General features: G+C 37.2%; 1 protein-coding gene across 2 annotated transcripts; it reads left to right on the forward strand.

Annotated features, from left to right (window-relative positions):
• Positions 1–67: 67 nt before the first annotated feature.
• LOC139983326 (uncharacterized) lies at positions 68–22,061 on the forward strand. 2 transcript variants are annotated; one of them, XM_071996827.1, is made up of 18 exons: positions 72–649; positions 1,133–1,462; positions 2,275–2,607; positions 3,063–3,185; positions 3,447–3,477; positions 4,096–4,151; positions 4,378–4,411; positions 4,552–4,619; positions 5,158–5,188; positions 5,782–5,831; positions 6,502–6,669; positions 6,925–7,038; positions 7,808–7,959; positions 9,951–10,070; positions 10,437–10,548; positions 11,095–11,185; positions 14,995–15,080; positions 20,475–22,061. In XM_071996827.1, the coding sequence occupies exons 1-17, from the start codon at positions 307–309 to the stop codon at positions 15,077–15,079; spliced, it is 2,241 nt and encodes a 746-aa protein (XP_071852928.1). In that variant the 5' UTR covers positions 72–306; the 3' UTR covers position 15,080; positions 20,475–22,061. The 2 variants fall into 2 exon arrangements, 1 of the variants encoding a protein (XP_071852928.1); XR_011798608.1 differs by lacking the exon at positions 10,437–10,548 and having other exon boundaries at positions 68–649.
• The last annotated feature ends 744 nt before the right edge of the window (positions 22,062–22,805 follow it).

Genomic DNA, 22,805 nt, shown 5'->3' on the forward strand with positions numbered 1-22,805 from the left:
AGATGCTTTCATTCTGAGATTTTCTCAATAACACTTTTATATTGCGCAATAGAACAGTCAGTAACATTTCGATAACGAAGGGAATCATAACTCTCCGTCTAGAAACGTTGTAACAAACCATCAGAATACGGACACTTTCGTGGAGGTAATAATCGAATCTTTAAGTATTCCTATCAGCAAATTGATTACTGGCAGACTATCTTCGTGGCTTACAGAGGAATGGACAAACATTACTCATATCACTGATATTAAACAAGGAAATGTTGCCTGTCGTGACAAAGATACGACAGCTATCATAGTACAAAGATGGTTGTCTTTTCATTTCAGTGGTGGACATTTTTCTTCATTTGGGATGTTCATCACGTCATTGCGGATATAAATCTGGGAAAAACAATAACTACTAATATTCACGATGACCTGATTCTGAACTGTTCTACTGGAGAGGAGGTGGCGAATAGTTCACTAACATGGTTTCACAATGACGACAGTCTATACGTGAAATCATATCCAATCGATCCAGGAAATAGTGAATTAATACCAACGAATTATTCATTACATATCAGAAACGTCTCTTTGTCGAACGAAGGGAACTATTCATGTGTGGACAGTATTTACCACCTAGTTGTGCAGTATCAGGTAGAAGTAAATGGTGAGTTTATGTTAGATTTATTCAGATTAGAAAATTATCTACAGCAATTCACTTGGTTGGCACTTTCATCGATCATCAATAACTCAATCAATTACTAATAATTATTACTATTTAATTTAACAATAACAATCAATCTACTGTTAAAATATCAATTTTAACTATGATGTTATTTTGTATGTTAGATATTACGCATTTGTAATATGTTATACTCCTTCAACGTACGTAGACTAAGTTAAGGTTCAATCTAGATTATTCTACTAATTATTTGTCTATACCTATATCTATACCTATATATAGATATAGATATATATAGACATATAGATATATAGACATATAGATATATATGTTTATATTTATATTTATATATATATATGTTTATATTTATATATAGATATCATTTTACCAATGCATATAAAGTCCTCCTATCGTTAAATATACGGTTCGCCTTCAGATAACAAACATGTATGTTTATTTCTTGTTTAGTACCTCCAAGACTGTTTTACATTCAAGTTGGAAGTTATACTTTATCCGATGGAGATTATTTCCGTATCGAGACGAATGAGACGTTGAACGTGTCCTGCCATGTCATTGGCGTTAAGCCTGCCACTGATCTACAGTGGTTAGTCAATAATGAAAGAATTCAGCCAAGTTACGTCGAAGATGTTTTCGAGGAAGTAGCCAATAATAAAATCTCTAACATCCACTCTACGCTTCGTTTCCATCCTCCAACTACAAATGGAACTTTATCATGTGTTCGATGTTCAGGTGTTTCCACTAATCAAGAGCACATAAAGGTTCGCTTCTATGACTACGGTAAGCCTTTGTTGTTAACGATGCAGAAATCTTAATGGTAACCAAGACATGTCGTTAAAATATTCTCTTTTTTGGGGCGGGGGGAGGGCAAAAATTAAAAGACTAAGAAATATCGACGGCTTTAATATTATTTTCAATATTCTGTAATTGCTGTGATTTTGATATGACACATCTTATTTTTTTTTATCTTAGCATCAGTTTATTTGTACAACAAAATCTGACGCATGCACGCATATTTTCACAGAGATTACTGAGATAAACATTAGCCTTAAAAATTTCGTAGTTGCTTTCATTTTTTGGTTATATAGCACTACTTCCTTATTCATTTCTATCGGAGGCGTGTGTTAAAATAAAATTACAACTTGCGATGTAAGATCAACTGACTTTTATACAGTAATAAATAAGGTAAGTGGAAAAACATAATAATACCGAACACACTTCTTTTTTTAGTTTATAGTTTCGTCCGTATGTGATATCCAATTTTATTGCACAGGTTGAAGTATAGATATAATTACAGTTTAAACATTGCAACAGACTACGGTAGTTAAAACATTGTGCTCTAAAGCGTCATTTTCATTTCTGTTGAAAGATTTCACACTAAAAGTTATGCCGCTAATCCTTTGTTACTTCATTCCATTGATATTCTAGTGACCATGTTTGCCTACTTACATACAATCCTACGTAGCTGAATATGTTATGTTACATATTTGTTAAATATCTTTACTGAGGTAAGGATCGCATTTTCTGTAGGACTTTTCCATAAAACAAAATCTTATTTTAAATGTGACGTATTTTACCCGTTTTGTGATCAGTGCCTCCAAGATTATTTCAACTGATGGTTGATGGTATGAACGTCACCGATGGTGAACATTACTTTGTTGAAGAAGGCCAGATGTCAAATATCTCCTGCTATGTCATGGAATCAAGACCGTTGAATAATATTCATTGGAGGATTGAAAACATAGAAAATTACCCACCAAGTGTAAAGTTCGACATGAAGAATGACTCTGCTAACAATATAGTTTTCGATACACAGTCAACACTTCATTTGCATCCAGCATCCGTTAATGGAACCATAACATGTGTTCGAATCGTAGAGGATATTTTAATTCAAGAAAACATTGGGATCCATCTTCATATTTTTGGTAAGCTTAAACCACTTATCCATTTTGTTGGTTAACATTTGACGAAACTAATGAGGGGAATTCAATTCATATAACAACAACAAAAAATACCAAGACAAATATCCGACTCTTTTTCTTTCTTTGCTATAATATAATTGAAATAATGCAATCTTAACAATCAGGCAAAAAAAAATAAACAGTAAAGTTATTATAAATTTAAGAGACAATGTTAACTGCAAGACTGTTTATACGCTTTTATTTTTTGGTATCACTATAGGCCAGATACCAACTAGGCTCACTGTAAACATAATAGTATATACTTTATATACTTTACCCTCAGCTGCCTTGTTATCAAGTATCCTAAGCAATAATAGAGAGAACATTTCAAACCAGTTACACTTAATTACATTAGTGCCAAGTACTGAGTTTTGTATATTTATAATACTAATTCCAGTCAGTTTTTGTTTCCTTTTCAGCAAAAGATAAAACACAATTCTCATCTGTAGAAGTCTCAATTGTAGAAAGAACATTACAGATTGCAATCATTAGCACCATTTGTTTCATTTTCGCGTCAACTCTCGCGTGTGTACTAAAAAGGGGTAAGTTCATTACAACATTGGGTAAAACACATAGATAACAATTATATTTACAAAAGCTAAATCGAATATTTTAAGTTCGTAGAGATTTATAAGAAGGACGTAACTACCGTTATATCTACTGATATTTATATTTTATCAAAGAGCTTTGTGTATATTACCGAATTTGAGCTATTATAAGGGTTTATTTATTATAATCGATGATCAATGCAGTTATAATATGTAAGATAATATTGTTACACAGCCAAAATTTTCCATTTACAGCGCTTTTGAGGAGAAGAACGTTGACAGTATCGTGAGTGTTTTTTACCATCACATCATATTTCACCATGATAATCCTTCAGGGTATCTTGCCTACTAATTTCAAATTTTGTTATGATACTATCATCGACTAACTCTGTTGCTGTCGATTACCTCCGATATTATTGCCTACCATATTGAATAGAAGGAGTACATAGGAGCGATGTTAATGATGTGTCTTTTAAATATTGGATGTAGGATAGTTTAGCAATATTTAATTATAACAATTAATGTTATTAACTTTTGCAGAATGATGTAACTTAGTTATTTTAGTACCTGCAATATATCCACAACTCGAAGAAACAGCTTAGGAAAATGACGTGCTGCTTTTAAAAGAGGCAAATTTATCTACAATTAACTATAAATTCAATGATGTCATGTTGTCATAGTTATAATCTCTTTTAGGTTTTTCCCCTTTATGGTCTACTTCTGTTATGAGTGACACACCGTTAAGATAATTTGTATCAATTTCAGAACTGTAATGCTGAAAGTAAAAGTAATATTTGTACCAAAAAAAAAACAATTAACCACCCTAGTTTAAAATTGTATAACAATTAGGATGTGATACTTTCTTTTGTACTCGCGACAATCGTCTTTACTTCTATTTACACAGATCAATGCGTGATGATGACACGTCTCGTGGAAATGACATGACTCTGAATTCACTAGGTGATCTAAGTTAATAGCTCTCTTGCAATCTTGATCATAGATATAAGAATTTGTAATATGCCACTAACACGATTATATTCACAAGTACGTTGTCCAGCAGCAAACGGAAGAGATACCAAACAGACAGTACCAAATTAGGAAAATAAAGGAAATTATTTAGTTAAATTTATTGACGTCAGGCACTAGAAATATGTTGTAACTGGTCTCATGTTATATTTTCTTCTAGCAAGAGATGGCGATCATGAAGATCAAATTTGCGGGTAACATTTTCATTCTTCTCTGATGTTCTTTGACAACGTTTTATTATAAAATAAAATTAAGACAATAACGTTTGCTAGCAAACATGTGAACACAGAGACACACAGTTAGTTAACATGTTATATATTTCTTACTTCTATAGTACTGTGGGTGCCTTACAAAGTGTCCCTCCTGGCTACTCAACCTACATTGTTGCAGATGATGAGGACGGTAAGAAAACATTTACTGATTGTAAAGAAAAGTAACATTTTGAGGAGACTTTAAGCTACATGCATATTGTGAGCTATTGTTATAGTTTCCTGCAATTCTGCGTAACCATTGATTGTTGAATGCCTCGAATCAAGCGGACTAGAGAGTACTAAATTAGTTAGAGTAGGTCTTTATGTGATAGTTCAGATTCCATTCTAATCGGGCATAAATCTTTCTTTCCTTCACAAGTTTCGTCCAGTTTCATTTTGTGGTTGTGTGTTTTTGTTTGGTTTAACAAATGTAGCAAAGAGTGTGATAAGTCCATGTATCTATTATTATTTCAATCATTCGAAATCAATGCAACATGTTAAGGGATTTATATTTTCCTTCAGGTCAGATGAGATAATATTTGTTCTTCTTCTTTTTACTATGACGTTCTTAATAATATTTCTTTAGTATATCAACATTACTACATAACACTATCTAAAGCCTACCATCGTAGGAATAAATATAGTAGGTATATATGAGATTTTCTTCTTATTTTATTTATGTTTGCCAGAGGAGCTTAAGACAGTCGAAACCACACTCAGGTAAAAATATTTTTTGTTTCTCATCATGACCCAAATTCAGGAAACTAATGCCTAAGTTTTACAAATGCTCATGAGGGTAACAAGCATGACCAAAATAAATACAAAGTTTCATGAGTATCACTATTACTCTAATCATTTGAATTCCCTTAAGCCGATCAAAAGATGTATTAAGAAAAGCTCACCTATAGATCTTAGTCATTATTGTTAGGATAGACTCGATCATTTTCAAAAATTTAGAAGGGGAAAAAGAGAAACTGAAATAATTGAAAGAAAAATACACTCGACTTTAAGTTCTTTCGTTTAGCTGTTAAATCAAATAAGCGTCCTATGCAATGTTGTTGAAAAAAACAGTGGAAGAAAGTTCAACCCTACGGCTGTAGTTAGTACTGTCAAAAAATGTTTTTTTATTGAATATTCGACATTAGCTTCGTGTCGGTTCGATTTAAATTGTACTTACAACTTAATCCGAATATGGATGATTTTTAAAGCTATGATTACTGACTTTAAAATGATTTTCAAAACAACACCACAGTTAATAATTTCTAGGGCATTTGAAAAGGAGTATACATTAAACTTTAATTCAATCAATCCAGTCGCAGACTTCCAGAAATACCAAATCAAGAGGGAGACGATGGCGAATACGGTCAGTGGTTATAAATACGATGTATTCTTTAAGTTTACTTTTGGTCAATTTTCCAATTTAATAATTCTTTATGTTTTCCAGGAACGAACCCTTTCCACTTTTTTTAAATCACAAATCCAAACTTCTCTCAACCGAAAGCAGAAACTCGGCTATCATCGTCATAATGAACATGTGCGGTATGAATATTTATGATAAACAAGTGACCTAAAGCCTAATAATTTCTTAAGGAGTCATCAGGGTATGCTTGATTTTTATTATAATGTACAATGTGATGTAATATATTTGCTTTCTTGGCTTAAACAAAATTATCATACAATATATCGTTAATGTAACTATGATTTTGCCAGATTGTAATTGAAAAACTTAGGTTGGGCAATATAAAGTTATTACCATGTAACGGCATAGAGTACGTAGTAATCAATCATAAGTAGCTTATGATGTAATCAGTAATTCAAAGAGTCTATGTTGTGTATGAAGGAATTATAATGAATACTATCCCACATCCCAAAGCTTAGTACTATCCCTTTGGGATCATTATAACCATAGTCAATATATTTGGGGTTAAGCATAGGATATGCAGCTTTGGTTCGCTAGTTGTTATATGTCTCGTTGTGCCGCCCTGTTACGGTCGGTATTTGAAATATTGATCGACACTTTCTCATTGCGATAGCATATTACTCGGAGACCAAACCAATGGAATCAGGAAGGAGTGTTTATCAACTCCACGACGTCTGCGTTCTTATGAGCCTTAAGGTTGGGGAATTATACAAACGTTGGACAGGAATACTTAACTACGACAATAATCGAAGTAAATCCGTAGTTATCACTACAGCATCAGGTGAAGCATATAAACTTAACTATTGTGAATTCATTATTATTTACTAAGATCTACACTTTATTCTTTATAACTACATTTTGTTGTCAAATCATGCGTTTAATTTCTTCGCATTCAGTATATCATATTATATTTCAATCCTTAAGGGCGCTTGTATATTTTAATAAAGGGTCGGATTGCTCGGATTAGTAGTTCATTAAAGCAATGGTTACGTTCATCCTAGTAGAATTTTTCACACCTTCCATGATTTGTACACAGAAATCGACACCTCCTCTAGTGCTCTCCATTGGAACTACCATGTACGACGCCTTCTAGAGCTCCCTGAAAATGCCGAGAATATTGTCAGGACGGAGGGTATATACATGGATGGAGGTATGGACGCTTTCAACGCTAATCCAGATGACGAATTAATGAATTAATTATTTTAATCAGCCGTTATGTATGTTTACGTCTATTATAAAATTCACCGTGACAGACCAAGTACATATAACTTAGTCCAACAGTTAAATGAGGGCAGATAGAGTACCTCTCTCTTGCAAGCTTTTTGTCAATTTAACGCTATTTTTGAAAATAACGCTATTTTTTACATTAAGTTACAGTAACTGGAGACAGGGAGACGAAGTCTAGAAAGGAATGTAGCTGATAGAAAAGAATGCTTCAAAAATTAGTGTGTAATTATAGAGTTACAAAATACTTCAATAACTATTTAGTCTTGGAAAACATGCATCGAACAAGAGTTTACATGGTGAAAACATGTTAAACACACACACACACATAATAATAATATTCTTCCAATATATTTTCTTATACCGACAAATAACATGAACAAATAGCCCTCTTAATTGCACAGAACAAGTAAAATCACTATAATTAATCACAATCTATAGAAACATGACCAACTCAGCACATGTATGTATAAAAAACATTCTCGTGTCTTAAGAAAACTATTCTTATCGGAAAATTTATTTAAAAATCAACTACGCTTTCATAGGCGTCATGGAATACCTTAACATAGAAACCCTCCAAAAAAATAAATAAAGAAATCAATATTTGTAAATATTATCAACAATAAATCCTTTTTATACCATGATCGTGTTGCCTTGTGAATTTATGGGTCAATAATTTATCGTGCGGTACTTAGGTCAAATTTACTTGCTGCAAGAGCACATGGTATGCCGAACCTTGCAAGATTTCATGGAAGACGGATGCCCAGGTATGAGTTGGACAGAATTGATGGCAAAGAACTCTGTCATGGATTTCCTGAAAGGAATGGATTTAATTCATTCATACGGGGTAAAGTTACGTGCTACTTTTATTTGTACGTTGTATTTCATATTTATAGACGAATGCTATGATCTTCATAACACATCTCCTGTTTAAAGTTGTCAATTTGTTTTGTTGGCGTAGAAGGAAACTAATAAGGCACACGTCCAACCCGACCATATATGCAAGACAGTCGGGTCCAAACATATTAGATACACCGTCTGATCAAGTTTCTGCCCCGCCTGGCCTAGCTAACTTGATCCGCCCTTTGTATTAGCGATTCTGCCGATTTCTGATCTCCCATCAGATATGACCCCGCGGGGTCATGCAATTCCATTGGAGTTCCCTGTACCGTATTGTAATGTATACAAAGTTTGCATACAAGAATAATACTAGCAGCGCGTCTGTACAGTATAAGCCTAGCTTACTCAGTACTAGTATCGCGAAAGGTTTTTTTTTACTCGACAGTTCTTAAAGTTCAATACAAAGTGATGATACTTTGTTAGTTTCACAGTAATTTTTCATTCTTTCAATAATAAAGGAGGACTTTCAGCAAAGCATAAATATTCATCAAAGAGAGTGATAGGTCACTCACAAGTCGTTATTAACAAATTACAAAGCAGTTTACAACGCCGAGATTATGCTGTTTGCTCTTGGAACTGAACTTACAAACACTAGATATATTTATTTATTTAATTCCCGATATCGAATATTTGAATCCGGGCAGATTCCGGCAGAAACTGTATACTACCGCGAATAGAGAATATCAGAGAAAAATATCATACTGTCGGACTCACTGGCGTAGGAAGGTATTTTTTGTCAAGGGGGGGGGGGGGGGCTAATGAATGATGAATTGTGATCGCTGACCTGGGGGGCGGGGTTCTAAAAATTTCCAAGGGGAGGGGGCCCTAACTCCCCGTTGGAAAATTTTGGAACAATTAGAGGCCATCAGATGCTGTTTAGTGCCACAAATGTTTTTCACATTTCCTGATTTACTTTACTAACCTTGCTTGCAGTTGCCAGGCGTGTACGTGCCATACGTGATATGCATGAACTACGGAGTAGCGGCGATGGTTTATGTACTATGTCAGTATGTATGCCTGACCTACCGTACATGAACAAAACAAACGGAGTTCTGTACACACTGTAGTGTATAAGCTAGCACAACCTAAACATGCAGCACATTGGTCTGGACGAGGTTTGATCCTGACTTATTTTGACGGTATGCTCAAACGCTAGCGAATTTCCGGCGGAGATAGTGATTCCCAATAATCGCAGTACTAAACAGTCTGAACAATGGTGAAAGACTACGTTCTGAATTTCAGGGAAAAAAAATCAAAACTGAAAGGGGTTTTTACCCTCGACGACTGGGGGGCGGAAGCATACTTCCGCCGCCATGTTTTCAGGTGGGGGTCGGATTAGCATAACCAACTTGTTAAAAACATTCGTGACTGAAAAACAGGAAATTCTTTAATACCCTTTACCAAATTATCGTCGATAAAAGTAGCAAGGAAAAATTATCAGTTTCACTTTTACTTAACCGCAGCTAGTAATTTTATTAATAAAGCTATCTCCAAAAGCAATTATTAGTTTGCATTTACCTGCAATGAAGGTGTACCGACTGTATTTAAATTTCATGTCAAAGCATCAGGAGCCTGAGATGCCAGTTAGTTGTACCAAGGAGGTTCTACAAGGAGAGCCGCCTAGATTGCACAAGCTCCACAATGTATTTACACTTCATTGATTCCACACAATAGATCCAAGCATATCGAGCTGGAGATTTGATCTTGTGGTCAGCAGGGAGAAAATCAGGTAATTAACTGTGACAGTCTGCTACAAGATATGAGGGATATGATATGAGGGGTAGTGATGTCACTGAGCTTGGCTACCTCTTGCCCCAGATTTCATAGCGGCAAAAATTAGCATTATTACAATTATTTACTATATGCCATAATCTTTTCTGTTTGTTTATTGTTTTCAAGAGAAACAACCGATTTAATTATTAACTATTCTTATTTTAGCTTCTACATCCAGGGTTGTCGAGACGTAAAATTCTGGTGACTAGGGCAGGGATCTGCAAATTATACGATTTCTGTCTGTCTGAAGACGTAACAATCATCGTTCGTTTAATTAAATCAAAGGTAAGGATAAATGTGAATTAACCTCACAAAGGCTCACAATGCCATCAGCGTACATGGATGCGTAAAGTATCCCTCTTAAACTTGAAATGTTTAAGTAACTGCAAGAGTTTATATTGATTGTTTAGCTACCTTCTGAGGGGAAATATAAAATATTGCTAATTTACTACACTTTCGTCCAGAAGCCTTTTTATTTTGTTTCGCTCCCCCCCCCCCTCCGCCCCCCCCCCCCCAAAAAGAATAACAAGAAGATTTGCTGTCTCATCGTGACTGGCCTGTGCAAATCAGAGCACTACCTTTCTATATCATTAACAAAAGAATGAATATTAATTTCGATCCTTTCTTATTTTCGGTGTGGATATGAAACAGTCAAATTACAACGAAAATCAACTTCCTCCGGAATCGATACAACGGAACGAATACTCAAAAGAAAGTGATGCTTGGTCATGTGCAGTTTGTGTTTGGGAAATAATGACAAATGGTAAATTTATAGCGGTGTACTGATGCATGTGGGTGGAAAATAATTGAACCTTTACAGGTATACAAATTCCCCTTTTCTTTGATTTGATTTTAACTCCACATCCACCTCCTCTTCCTTTCAGTCGTTATTATTACGGCAATCATTACGAGTATGTATTGCGATTATTATACGAATAATCTCCGAAAGTTTGAATACGACTGTTATAGTCCCATTCTCACGTATATGCCCCACCCCCCTTGAAGTGAAATAAGTTACGTTTGTAAAGCTGTCTGGTGGTTCTTCCTTTATGGATCAGGAGTTCTATGCTTGGTGTTAAATTTAAGGTTATATGGGGAAATAACTTCATCAGAATACGTTATGTACTTTCAATGTAACTAAAAATGGGAACTTCGAATTCGTTTAATATCATTGTGTAGGAAGCATTTTAGTGTTCAGCGTCAGTTAAAAATATGCATTGAAAGGTGCATCTGCTTGATATTTCGAATTTTCTTGATGGTTACAACTTTATATTCCCAACAATGTTGCTGCCATTTATATATTTTGCAGGCTCCATACCCTGTCAGGGTAGCGGATGGGGGAAGACCAATGCAAGCTACGAAGCACATGATTGTCCACAAAATATTGCCGAAATATTAAGGTGAGCATCCTCGTGTATGCAGTTTCCATCTTCTTTTTTTGGAAGGTATTGTAAAAATATTTTCTTTGCCTTGACCTAGACAGCTACCACCTACTTCGAATGAAATGCTATACGATAGTTATTAGAACCGCACTATGACAACATGATATATTGCATGAAAAGCATGATATGTTTAGAAAAATCAGATTGTAAAACAGCAGTAAGTTACAAGCTCAGACTATGGAAATACTTCATGAACCTATGATGTTAACATGAGGTAGACAATTCATGCCTTAACTAGATATACTAAATTTAACTAGGATCACTTTTAGATTGCTTGTCAACAATCCATTAAACAGAAATATTTCCAATATCCTATCCTACAACTGTTACAAACTTAGAATATATTTACTTTTTTGGCTCGTTCGACTTAAGTTTTGTTTGTCAGAATGGGACGGTTTGGTAGTGCCTTTTGGCCGTGACGTTTTGGATCCCGCATGGTAGGTCTCGTAAAAAGCACTCATTGTGCATGGGAGGCCTCATAAACTGTGGTGGGGCAAAATGGGTTGAGGATATGTGAAGGTGTATAACTACCTTCGAGAAAATTTTAGGCGAGATAAGAAAAGGTTATCTTTAAAACTTATTTCCAATAGTCAGTCATACATTAACGTCAGTTGATAAAGTGCCAAAAATCATCTGTAAAGTTGAAATGCAGAATACTTATCCACTCACACGTGATATAAAACCACGGTTAAAATACAAAAGAAAAAGAAGTATAGATTCATTTTAAAGGTATATTACATTAACGGATAAGACGATGTGTCCAGAGAGATAAGGCAGCCAAAAAGTAACACGTAATTCTGCTCATGAAACAGTAAAAATAAATTTAAAATACGCACAATAACAAGAGTATATGAGTGAAGCTAATGAACAATTTCAACTTACAAAGCGAAGTTGAAGGGTAAACAAACACGACCTTGCCTTCAGCATTACCAGCGGCATACTGGGTCACTCTATGGGTTAAACAGGCTTTCTTGGAAATGTTTAGAAATTTGTAAGGAGGAACCAATAGGAAAGGTGAACGTTATAACATTGCAAATTGATCGGTGACATACGTTGAACAAACGCAAATAGGCCTACATGCAATATGCAGATATCCACATAAAACTTGTATAATTCAGTGACACGTTAAAACCTAATAAGCCTATCAGTTCACGGTGGTATGCTTCTACTTACATAGCCTTAATAAACTTAAACAAAGCAATGTCATTTACATATGAAGAGAACATATCAGGAGAACACGTGAGTCTAGACTAGCGGCCAATCGAAAAGTGATAAGCGTTGAAGCTCAGGTGTCGGCAAATATTGTAATGTACAAGGTTTGCATGCGTGCCTCGCCTGACTTCAATTTGAACGAGTTCAGTTTTGAGCCTCTATGAATCTCGGATCACTTAGTATGCAAATTGTGTAACACAAAGGAATGAAATGACATGTCAGTATCATTGGCTAGTGGATAGCATATATTCTTTGTATAGTGAATCAACTATTTACAAGAACATAGTACGTAAACAACTGTAAATATTATGTTACTCGGTGACCTTCATGGATTCATTCCTCACGATTGCTAGAATAATTTATCGGTCCAGACAACAATATTTGATACATATTTAATCCTGGAATTGACCCTCGGAAAGTAGGTTCGCTGGAACACTATTGGTACGGTGTGGTGGGTGTTCACTGGCCCTATTGATTATCTTCCGGATATTTGGTATATTACATAAAAAAAAGGGTTCTCTGCAGATCCTTGGTCGGAATAATGGAGAATCTCAGATTTGCTGAAACTAAACCAGAGCATAAAGAATCGGCAAATCTCTTGTGGATGGAATTATGGTAAACCTCCCAGTGACACTGGATGACACGTTCGTCTAGAGACAGCGCTCCTCTGTGGTTAATATCGTGAACGAAAAGGGAGCTGTCTCGTCTGTTATTTAAATACGCTCCTATTTTAATATCGCACAGTTCATGGTCTGGGAACACGCGGGATTGAACAAATGAACAGGACTGGGACAGGTACACGCAGACACGTCACCACGTGGTGGTTGTGCAGCACAATAAACATAATTATCCGTCCGTTCATGCTATATTTGGCATTAAATTGTAAGGTATGTTCGTAACGTTCTCGCCAGGTCAATTACCTAGGCTGCAGGATGTATTAAATTGGTAGCATGTGAGCAGTTGCTGCCTGGTGATGCAAAAAATAAGTGCATTGTACCTTTATAGGTTTTAAATCTGATATATGTAAGTCTTAGGTCTATACATGTCATTTCTCCGATCTCGTTATCGTGAGAGAATCAAAGTTAGGTTTCAACTATCGTTTTGTCAACTATCGGTCGAACAACGACCATTTCTTGACCACGTTCGACAAAGCAAGTGTCATATCTACCTAATAAATATTTGTGCGAACTGGTCTCGAATACCGACAGTTAGGATGTTAGGAAATTGATCTATTTAGCATTGGCTATTGAGCCAGATATGAATATTCTTCTTTTGGTCTTACCGATGTAGCTTGCGAAATTTTGTCATTTTCTTCCATTGGGAGGAATAAACAGGTGTTTTCAGACGTTTCCTCCGTGAAATTGGGTAAAAAAGGTATATAAAGGAGACTTTAAACAACAATCAGTCAATCGTTTGGTTTTGGTAGAGACGTTGGCAAGTTCATTTCCTTATTACCATCAGAGTGAGGCATTTTCAAAGTTGCGTGGGGGATTCAAAACGGAAGGGACAGAATTATAGCCGAATGAGCTTAGGATTGTTCCCACAGAGACATTTATATTGGTGTTTAGTCGAAGTTTAGACGTTCTTATCACAAGATAACGCAATTTCCATTCTAGTTTGTGTCAAAATCTTTACATTTGATAGCGCCATTAGGACGTTCAACTCGGGGTTTTCCAAATCTGAAACTCCAAATCAAACAATTTTCCTCGGTTTTCGTATATATTAAAATGTCAAAATAAGATAAAACTGTTAGCAAACTGCTTATCAACAAGAGAGCCTGTGTAGAAGAGAGCCATTTTTTTAGTGAAGAAGAAGGATCGAAACGTCAGGCCAACATACATATTAAAAAGTCGATATTGCTAAATACGTTTCTTATGGGGATAGAATCTTTGAAGTGTGGCACAATCACCAGCATCTCAAAAGTCCTCACACATCCCGATTTTCAAATCAGTTGGGTGTGTTGCTCTGTGTTTGCTGAATTCAGCCGACTTAAATGTAGATGTTTAACAACATCTTTATGTTTAAAGCTCTGTATATAATTAGGTCTGCACGCAAGGTTCTGCCAATGAATACTACCAACATTTTGTACGGATTACAAAAAGGAGGGAGAGTAAACCACCACCCCGGGATCCGTGACTGGATTTTGTTTAAACTATAGAGGTTCGCAGGGTATGTTGCGTTGCAAAGTTCACCAAAAGAATACCGTCCATACATGATGCCTTGATGTAGCAAGTTCGGTTAATTGCTTTAGTGATTTTTTTCCAGAGAATGATGCAAACTCATAAGTGAAATTTGCCATACCTCCCAAATATAAAGGTAGTCGCTGTCAAGTAATTATTTACTCTTCAACTAGATATGTTAAAGCTGTATACAATATGATCTAGCAGGTAATGTCAGGATGAATGTTCAATTCATCAAGATAAAGTAAAACCGAACTCATCAGGAACTCAACGATTTATTAAATTTTTACAGAAAGTTTAATGTAAGTCAAACATTTATATCTATGAGGTATTCTTTTCCGTTTACTAATTCTTCTTTCCTTCTTTTTCCCTTAGAAATGAAGTTTTACTACGATGTTGGTCAACGGACGTTTCCAATAGACCTTCAATCTCTCAACTGAGAGCGGCTTTGAAAACTTAAGGTAACGAAAGGCTATTGCTAGAGGTAAACGTTTATCGGCCCAAACTTATTTTCCGTGTAATACTTGGCTTCTAAGAAAAATTGTCTGCACCCATCGTAGTCAGGGAAAGATAATCGAGAGATTTCACTGTTTCCTACCTTAGCATGAACAATCCTATCTCCATAGAAGCTACTTAACACCCTACCACACCAGTACAGTCATCACCAGCAAGGTTAGGTTCCTGTTCAATAATTATCCTGAAATTAATCTTGAATTACAGACAGGCAATAATCTTGGGGTTCTTGTTGACTTTTTTCTTCTCTAAACAACAGCAATGGACCTTTATGTGGAAAAGCAGGCGACTTATAACCTCTTATCCATAAAACTGCATAATACAGTGGAACTTTACTCGCTAAGTTTGAAACGATACAACCGTGTGTGTTTCGTAACATTGAAATATCCTAATCTACTTTTAGTTTAGTATTTAGTTTTCAATTGTGACCTGAACTATTTGCCACCAGGCACAATCGTTTTTTTTTTCTTTTTTTCTTCTTTTCGACACATTTGTCTTACATTAATACGGACTATAAGTAAAAAAAAAAACTAACCTTTACGAAAAAGAAACGTACTTTCTATAATTAAAAAAAAAACTTTCAAGAATTACGGTATGTTTTCCCAGTATAATATTTTGTCTATTCCAATATTTTTATCTGCCTCAGTATATTCTATATATTATATACGTATTCTTTATCAACTATTCAGAACGTGTTTTGAACAGTGAACTTTCTTCCGAGATTTTCACTCCCATTACGCATTAGCGGTCATTTTGTGACCTGACTGCGTCATAATCAACTTTTTCCTTCACCTTCTTGAAGCACTCTTTAATTATCCTTCTAAGTTTTCAAGCTATTGGTTTCGTTGTTTTCTACACGTGCTGTCATTCAGGCTGACATAATTCGTACAGGTATCGGTTTCGCGATGCCTTCTGATGCTATATTGCTGACATTGTTGCTCCGTTAGGAGATGTGGCTTTAAGCCGCCCGCTTATTTAGCGGTGCTTGGGTAGACTTGTAACTCCCATCCTGTTATTTATAGATCGTTTTAACTCTGATATGCCGTTAACACCCTTTGTGGCCTTGTCTTTGCATCATGTTGAACTATTATTGCTTTTTACGTGACCCGCCCTGCGGGATCGAAAACGTCGCGGCCAAACGGAACTACTCCACCATCCCATTCTAACAAACAAAATCAAGTCAACGAGCCAAAAAAGTAAATATGCCCACCGTGAACTGTGAACGAGGGCCGGCCGTGACAGGTCACAGGGGGCAACTCAATAAGAGCGGAGCAACTGACACGCACCACCCTGCTTGGTGTACTACTATTCGGTTCTCTGTTGCTAAACTGCGCCGGGACCCATCGACGCAAGTACAACCCGCCCCAAAAACGTACAAAATATGAACAAGGCATCCCTGGGTAAGTTACCGCTACAAACAATTGCTTAAATAACAAAAAGATAAACTTACTTCCAGATGAACCACCCATAACCCCTTTCTCCACTTTTCGGTACATTACCGCCCTCTTGACAAGCTCTGTGCCACCCGACCAAATGAATGCAAATATCGCTCTCTCCAACAGCACCAGGACGCAACGCGGAATTGGGTACACCGAGCCCGGAAACCGCATAATGAGCGAAACAAATCGATTTATAACGGTGACCCAAGATCGAAAGCCAGCGGGTGTCAAAGGTTTTGAACCTGCTCTCAAATACCTCAGCCCTCTCTTTCCAGGTGACATCACAAGGTGCATCATAGCCGAACCATATGTTGAATTATTATTGGCTTAAGGCTTAGACTCCGTGTTAGCCATTGCTCTTTCTGTTGGCATTTAAGCCTTCTGTGACCATTGACGTCTGTTCGGGTTAAGGCCGTATGGGTACCTCTCGTGGGTTCTTCGTTACTACCTTCAGTTTCCTCCTATGCGTATCGGTCCCCTCTGTATCTATCTTCTAGTTCGAGCGGCTACTGCTGCCATGCAGTTACGGTAGTAAGAAGTTGTTCGTGTCGTAGCACATTTTAATACTATTCGTAACTGTTCAATTTGCTTCATTGACTAGATCAAATGTCTGACAGGAATGTCTCGTATACATGTACCACATGTTCTCTCTGCCATCCGGGCCTGAATTGGGATAAACATGTGCTATGTTCAACATACAGGTCGTTTTCCAGACGCGATCCTTGTTCCGCATGTGTTACCTTCGACCAGAAAAAACAACAACAAACAAACAAATGTAAGGAGATCAAGTCGGCTATCGGCTAGACGAAAGAAACTGCAGAAGCAACTTACTCAGTAACATTCTACCCTTGCGACTACTGAAGTCCCGGAGACAGTGGAGAGGTCTAACTGAAAACACGGTAGCTTCTTGCTAGGACAAACGAAAAGGAAAGGCCATGAAACCTAGTAATGGTACTGTCTGGTGTTGGATTGGCTTCGCTACCATCCAGAAAAATGGTTGTTTATGGTCCGCGACTTTCCCGGGAGCATCAAAGGCGACCAGTACATAGTGGCAGAAGTAGAAAGAAGTACACGTCTCCGAGAGCTTGAGGTCCATCTCCATACATCGGCAACGTTGCGAACAGCAGCAGATGGCCATCGTCCGTCCCTAGAGAGCTAGCTAGCGAAATGATTTATATGAACGCGCTCGATCCCAGAGTTGCAATTTGAATACTAAACCTTTCAGTCTTTCAGGACAACAAGAAGGAGGAACTCGACGATAAAAGGCACTTCCCGAAATCCAGTGCTTATGGCAAAGGTCAATGGTATATTCAAAAGAGCCTAGCATTTGACTCACCTTTGGCTCCTGAGGGCTGAGGCAACGCACCACTCGGCTGCGGATCAGAAACGAGTATTCGAAAGTTACAACTCTATGCATTCCATTTCGACGGATTGAAGGCTATTCAAAATAAAATATAGTGGACTGCCTTCACTGTCAAGGAAGTTTGGTTACTCAAGGTCCACGATTAACGGGGCTTCTAACGGCCAATGTGCGACAGCTGTAAAGGTGTACCCACTCACTAGATCAACTTCTCGAAACAGGAGCCGCAGAGATCTCAAACTACAAAGTATTCCTCAAATTGATATCAAGTTCACACACGGGACCTAACACTTCAAGAAAACAAACCAAAAGGTTCCTCAAGTAGAATTATGAGGGAGTAGAATTATGAGGGAGTAGAATACCAATCAAGAAGCACCAGGTCCGTCCAAGTCTGCCAGGTGACGAGGAATATATTTCACCAGTTTCAGCATAATGAAAAAGGTCACCAGAGTCTATCACAATGCGGGGACCGACAACCAAATCGCAGATGCCCTGCCCAAGTGGTACCTGTCGCCATTTACTTGTGCGACACGGTTAAACCTGATTGGCTCTCTGCACATCGATCTCATCTCTATGCATCAGCCGACAATGCCAAAATTCCGATATTTGGGCTCGAGAACGTATTGACCACAAGCTTTTAAATGCCTGATCCACGGAGTCCTGCTGAAACCCAAGTCCGCCAGATGTAGACTTCTTCTGATAGCCCTAAACTGACACCGGGAGACCCTGCTGAGTCCAGGTTACGATATTCCACGATATGTCACGGATTCGCCGTAACCGTTTCACATACAAATTGAAAAGTCTTCACAGCATCCGATCGATCTGACTGAGTGGCCCTCATCAAGGCTTCCTAGAACGAAGAGTTTTGAGGGGACTGCCGATATGGCGCCAGCGTTCTATAACTGCCAGACTTTAAAATTTCTACGAGTGGTGCTCGGCTCGTCAGATTATTCAGCGTTCAGCGTCTGTAAATCCTCTGACAGATTTTGTCATGCACCTATCCCATCATCAATCACGCTGTATCGCTGCGCGATCTCTGCCGTTTACAAAGTTTCGACGATTATACCACAATGGGGTCAAACAAAGTCATCTTCGCAATCCTATATGGCATGGCCAACTGTCATTCGTAACCTTTCTCACAAGACGCTGCAATGAGGAGACCACATACGATGGGATCGCATGATGTTCGTTTAATGCGCCGGTTTGCCTAAGAACCAGGCCTCAGATTTTGTGCCAGTGGACAACTAATTTTTTATGCATTAAAGGAGACAAACTGTGATGGCCGTTCTAAGCCCTCTCGTGATAGCTCGAGAGGGCAAAGCCTTTACCGCATCATCCTCCCGGACACCTCATACTCATCAGTGTCCAAGAACATTACCTCAAAGTGTCTGTTACAGTTGTTTCTCCCCCATGCCTCATATTTCGAGCACACGATCTCAGAGGTCAAGTCTCTTCTAAAGTACTGGCCGCATTCGTTCCACTGGAAGACATATTGAAGGCGGCCTCGCACGGTGTTGAGAGTTCCTTAGGGTAGCTACCGCCCGTTGTACCGCTCACCACCGTAGAAGTGCTACTCCGACGGAAAGTCGGAAACAGGTAAGAGAGGAGCAAAGTAAATTGAACAAAACCTTCTGGTTTGGGGATTTACAAGCCACGAAACTTACCATTCTCTCACACGCCCCACCTCCATGAGGAGATACGAAATACAGCTTAGAGTGGAATATATGATCACGACTGTAACTTTGAACTGCGTATTCTAAGGTGAGTGGTTCGTTCGCATGTATGAATTATTTGAGAGATCTGCAACTGTCATCTCATGTCGAACCATTGTTAGATATCGTTTCACCTTACGTTCTTACCCATCTCTCCGTGTTCAGCTGGTGAGGATCTCGCTCGACCGCCAGGATTCAACTGTTTGTTTTTTCTCCACTTTAATCCACCCACTCTTCCGTACTCATAATTTGTGTTGTCCTTTTTAGGTAGATCCTGAAGGAGGAGTAAGTAGGCGATGTCACAGAAGTGACAATTTTCAATATACAGTATGTATATATGAGAGGGCAAATGTTAATTCGGAGACAGGTCACGATGGTGGCGTTGAGTCGAGTCCCGTTCAGATTGATAGTGTGCGGTCGGCCGATCGATAATTTCCTAATAGAAACTCTTGTATTAACACCAGACAGAGCACTTAGTCGCAGTAGCTTTAACCAGTCATCGTTAGGACTTTTATTATTCAGTTCTTAGAACAATCCATAGGTATGAGCATATCAGTGTGTGGTCACAAGACCTCTTTAATGTTAGGTCATCTCAATAGATTTAAAGTACAATACGATGAGCAAAATTCCACAGTGTTGATTATCGCAAGTTTGTTTACACTTAAAAGTAATTGATTAAATCAATTTGAATATTTTCTTACTAATATTATTAAACGTAAAACTCCCTACCACTCATTTGATATTGAAGCGTAAAATGTAAATTTTCGAGGGCATTATGTATGTTGCTTCTTTATTAACAAATGTGATTTTTTTTTTAATTATTACTCACAGCTAATGGACTACCATGAGCCACTCTGAGTTATACTGATCCCACCGAGGATGTCAATTGATTTCATTGTGGAATTACAGATTTGTGGCATCGGATGGCTAAACTATTCAGTTATTGCTGCACACCACGCACACTGCAAATCCCATATCACAGCAACATATTCATATCATACCGGAGATGCCAATACCCTTTCATGCTGAAGTATATGAGAGGACTTACTGATGAACACCGAGGACTTTACAACCATTATACATCCCATTCACACAATGTCTTCCACCTATCTCATTTTACCTAGAGGATGTGCTGATTTGGATTGGGTTGTTCAACTAGGCTCAACGCAGGAAGACAAAGTCAACGATGTTGCTATAGCTCATCATCAGGAATAATAGAGGCCTAGGCTGCACATGCTAATCACAATTGCTTGGACCAATAATCACATTTATTAATAGCCATCATGGGCTATAGGAAATACATCTATCTTCTAACAATATGCACTCATGCACTACCTTTGACAATACTGAGGCAGATTTTTTTTATAAGAATAAAAGGTGGTCCGTAGAGGCATTCTGCATTTCACAAATATCCAAACTGGCTAAACATTGAAAGTTCAAAGCATGGAATATCCACTGGAAATATTATGTCAATAGAAGATCATTGGAGAGTGCATTAACAATATTGAATAGCCTACATGGTATGCTGTGTGAATATCCATGAAAGTGACACTGCAACATGTTACTTAGAAATAACAGACTGTCTCTAATCCCTCCCAAATTATGTGTTTCTAGGGGTTTGTTCATACTAATGGAAGATAATATCCTTTATTATTATTATTAATATGGTTCCTTATATAGCGCAAATACTATAACATATGCATATTCAAATGCGCTTTACATGATGAAGAATAAAACAAAAATAAGTAGAAATAAAAAAACAAAATCAAGTTAAATTAAGTTAATAAAAGTAGTGGATAAAAGAATATAATAATTACATGATAAACAGTAAAACAAATATATAACAAGAAAACAATTAACGAAATAATAATACATAAAATGAATTCAGATATTATAAGCTTTGCAGTATAAATGAGTCTTAAGTTTGGATTTAAACAGGGTAAAACTTTCAATTTTTCTTAAAACCTCAGGGAGTGAATTCCATAAAACTGGCGAAGCATAGCTAAAAGATCTCGGTCCAAATTTTGCAGTTCTTATGTTAGGAACAGTTAAAAGCAGACGGGACGAGGAACGCAACGGTCTAGAGGGAGTGTAAAGAGAAATTAAATCACAAAGGTACTGCGGTGCAATATTGTAAATACATTTAAAAGTGAGTAATAAAATCTTTTAAGATATTCTTTCTCTAACTGGAAGCCAATGCAAGTTATATAGGACGGGTTTTATATGAAAAAAAATATAACCGATCGCCAGGAATGGTCATGAGAGCCAATAAAGAAAACATTTATTCTGTTAAGTGTATACACATCTCTGAGGTTTCTTAAAACACTTCCTTTCACACTTATGCTTTACATATAACTTAACCAATTATATGTGTATATTATTATAGAGAAACAAAATAAATGCAATGAAATCATTTGACGACACATTGTTCAAAGCTTGAGAAATTTATGAGAACATTTATACCAGCCCTATATGTCTTGCGTTTTTTATTCCTTGACCTAGTTATACGAGGTCTGTACGGTCGTGAAGGCGCATGTGTTTGCTAATGTGACACTGTTTGTAAATATGATTACTAAAAGATACATTATTACTTGACTACCAAACGACGTCATCGGTGATGTTCCAGTTGTGTAAATCAAAAAATTTGAGATCCAATTCTTATGACCTTGTAAAATGATAAATTGAAAGAGTCACGCTACGATGAACTTAACTCTACTAAATGCCCTCTTACAAGTTGGCAAGGAATTGCTAAGCCAAGGAATCGCTCAGCCTTTTGGTTGTCTGGTTTATATTTTTCGTTATACCACGGTCACTATACATCGTCTGCAGTATACTTGAAGTAGGTACTTGATTTTGTGTCATACATGGCCAAACATTTTGCAATCAATAATGCAAAAGGAACTTTGTCTAGAATAATACGTTAAACGAGGAAAGTGGAGAGTGCAAACTATTGCTAAGCTGAAAAGAAAATTGGTAATCTGCGAACTGCATTATAAATAGTGATTGTGGTGTGAGGTCGTTGAAACCGAACCCAATCTCCATGCATTGCCGGTTGGTATTCCCCAAGAGAAGACGTAACATGGTCTTTCTGAGGCATACTCAGGCCATAATTGGGTCTACAATTTTCAGGGAGATCAAAACTGTTGCAAAAGATAGATCAGT

Source organism: Apostichopus japonicus, chromosome 16 (genome assembly GCF_037975245.1).
Source record: "Apostichopus japonicus isolate 1M-3 chromosome 16, ASM3797524v1, whole genome shotgun sequence".
NCBI lineage: Eukaryota > Metazoa > Echinodermata > Holothuroidea > Aspidochirotida > Stichopodidae > Apostichopus > Apostichopus japonicus.

Coding starts and splice junctions, on each gene's coding strand:
- LOC139983326 (XM_071996827.1), top strand. CDS start 307: ATGGTTGTCTTTTCATTTCAGTGGTGGACATTTTTCTTCATTTGGGAT. Junction 6,670..6,924: donor AGTTATCACTACAGCATCAG/GTGAAGCATATA, acceptor ATTTGTACACAG/AAATCGACACCTCCTCTAGT. Junction 7,039..7,807: donor GGGTATATACATGGATGGAG/GTATGGACGCTT, acceptor TGCGGTACTTAG/GTCAAATTTACTTGCTGCAA.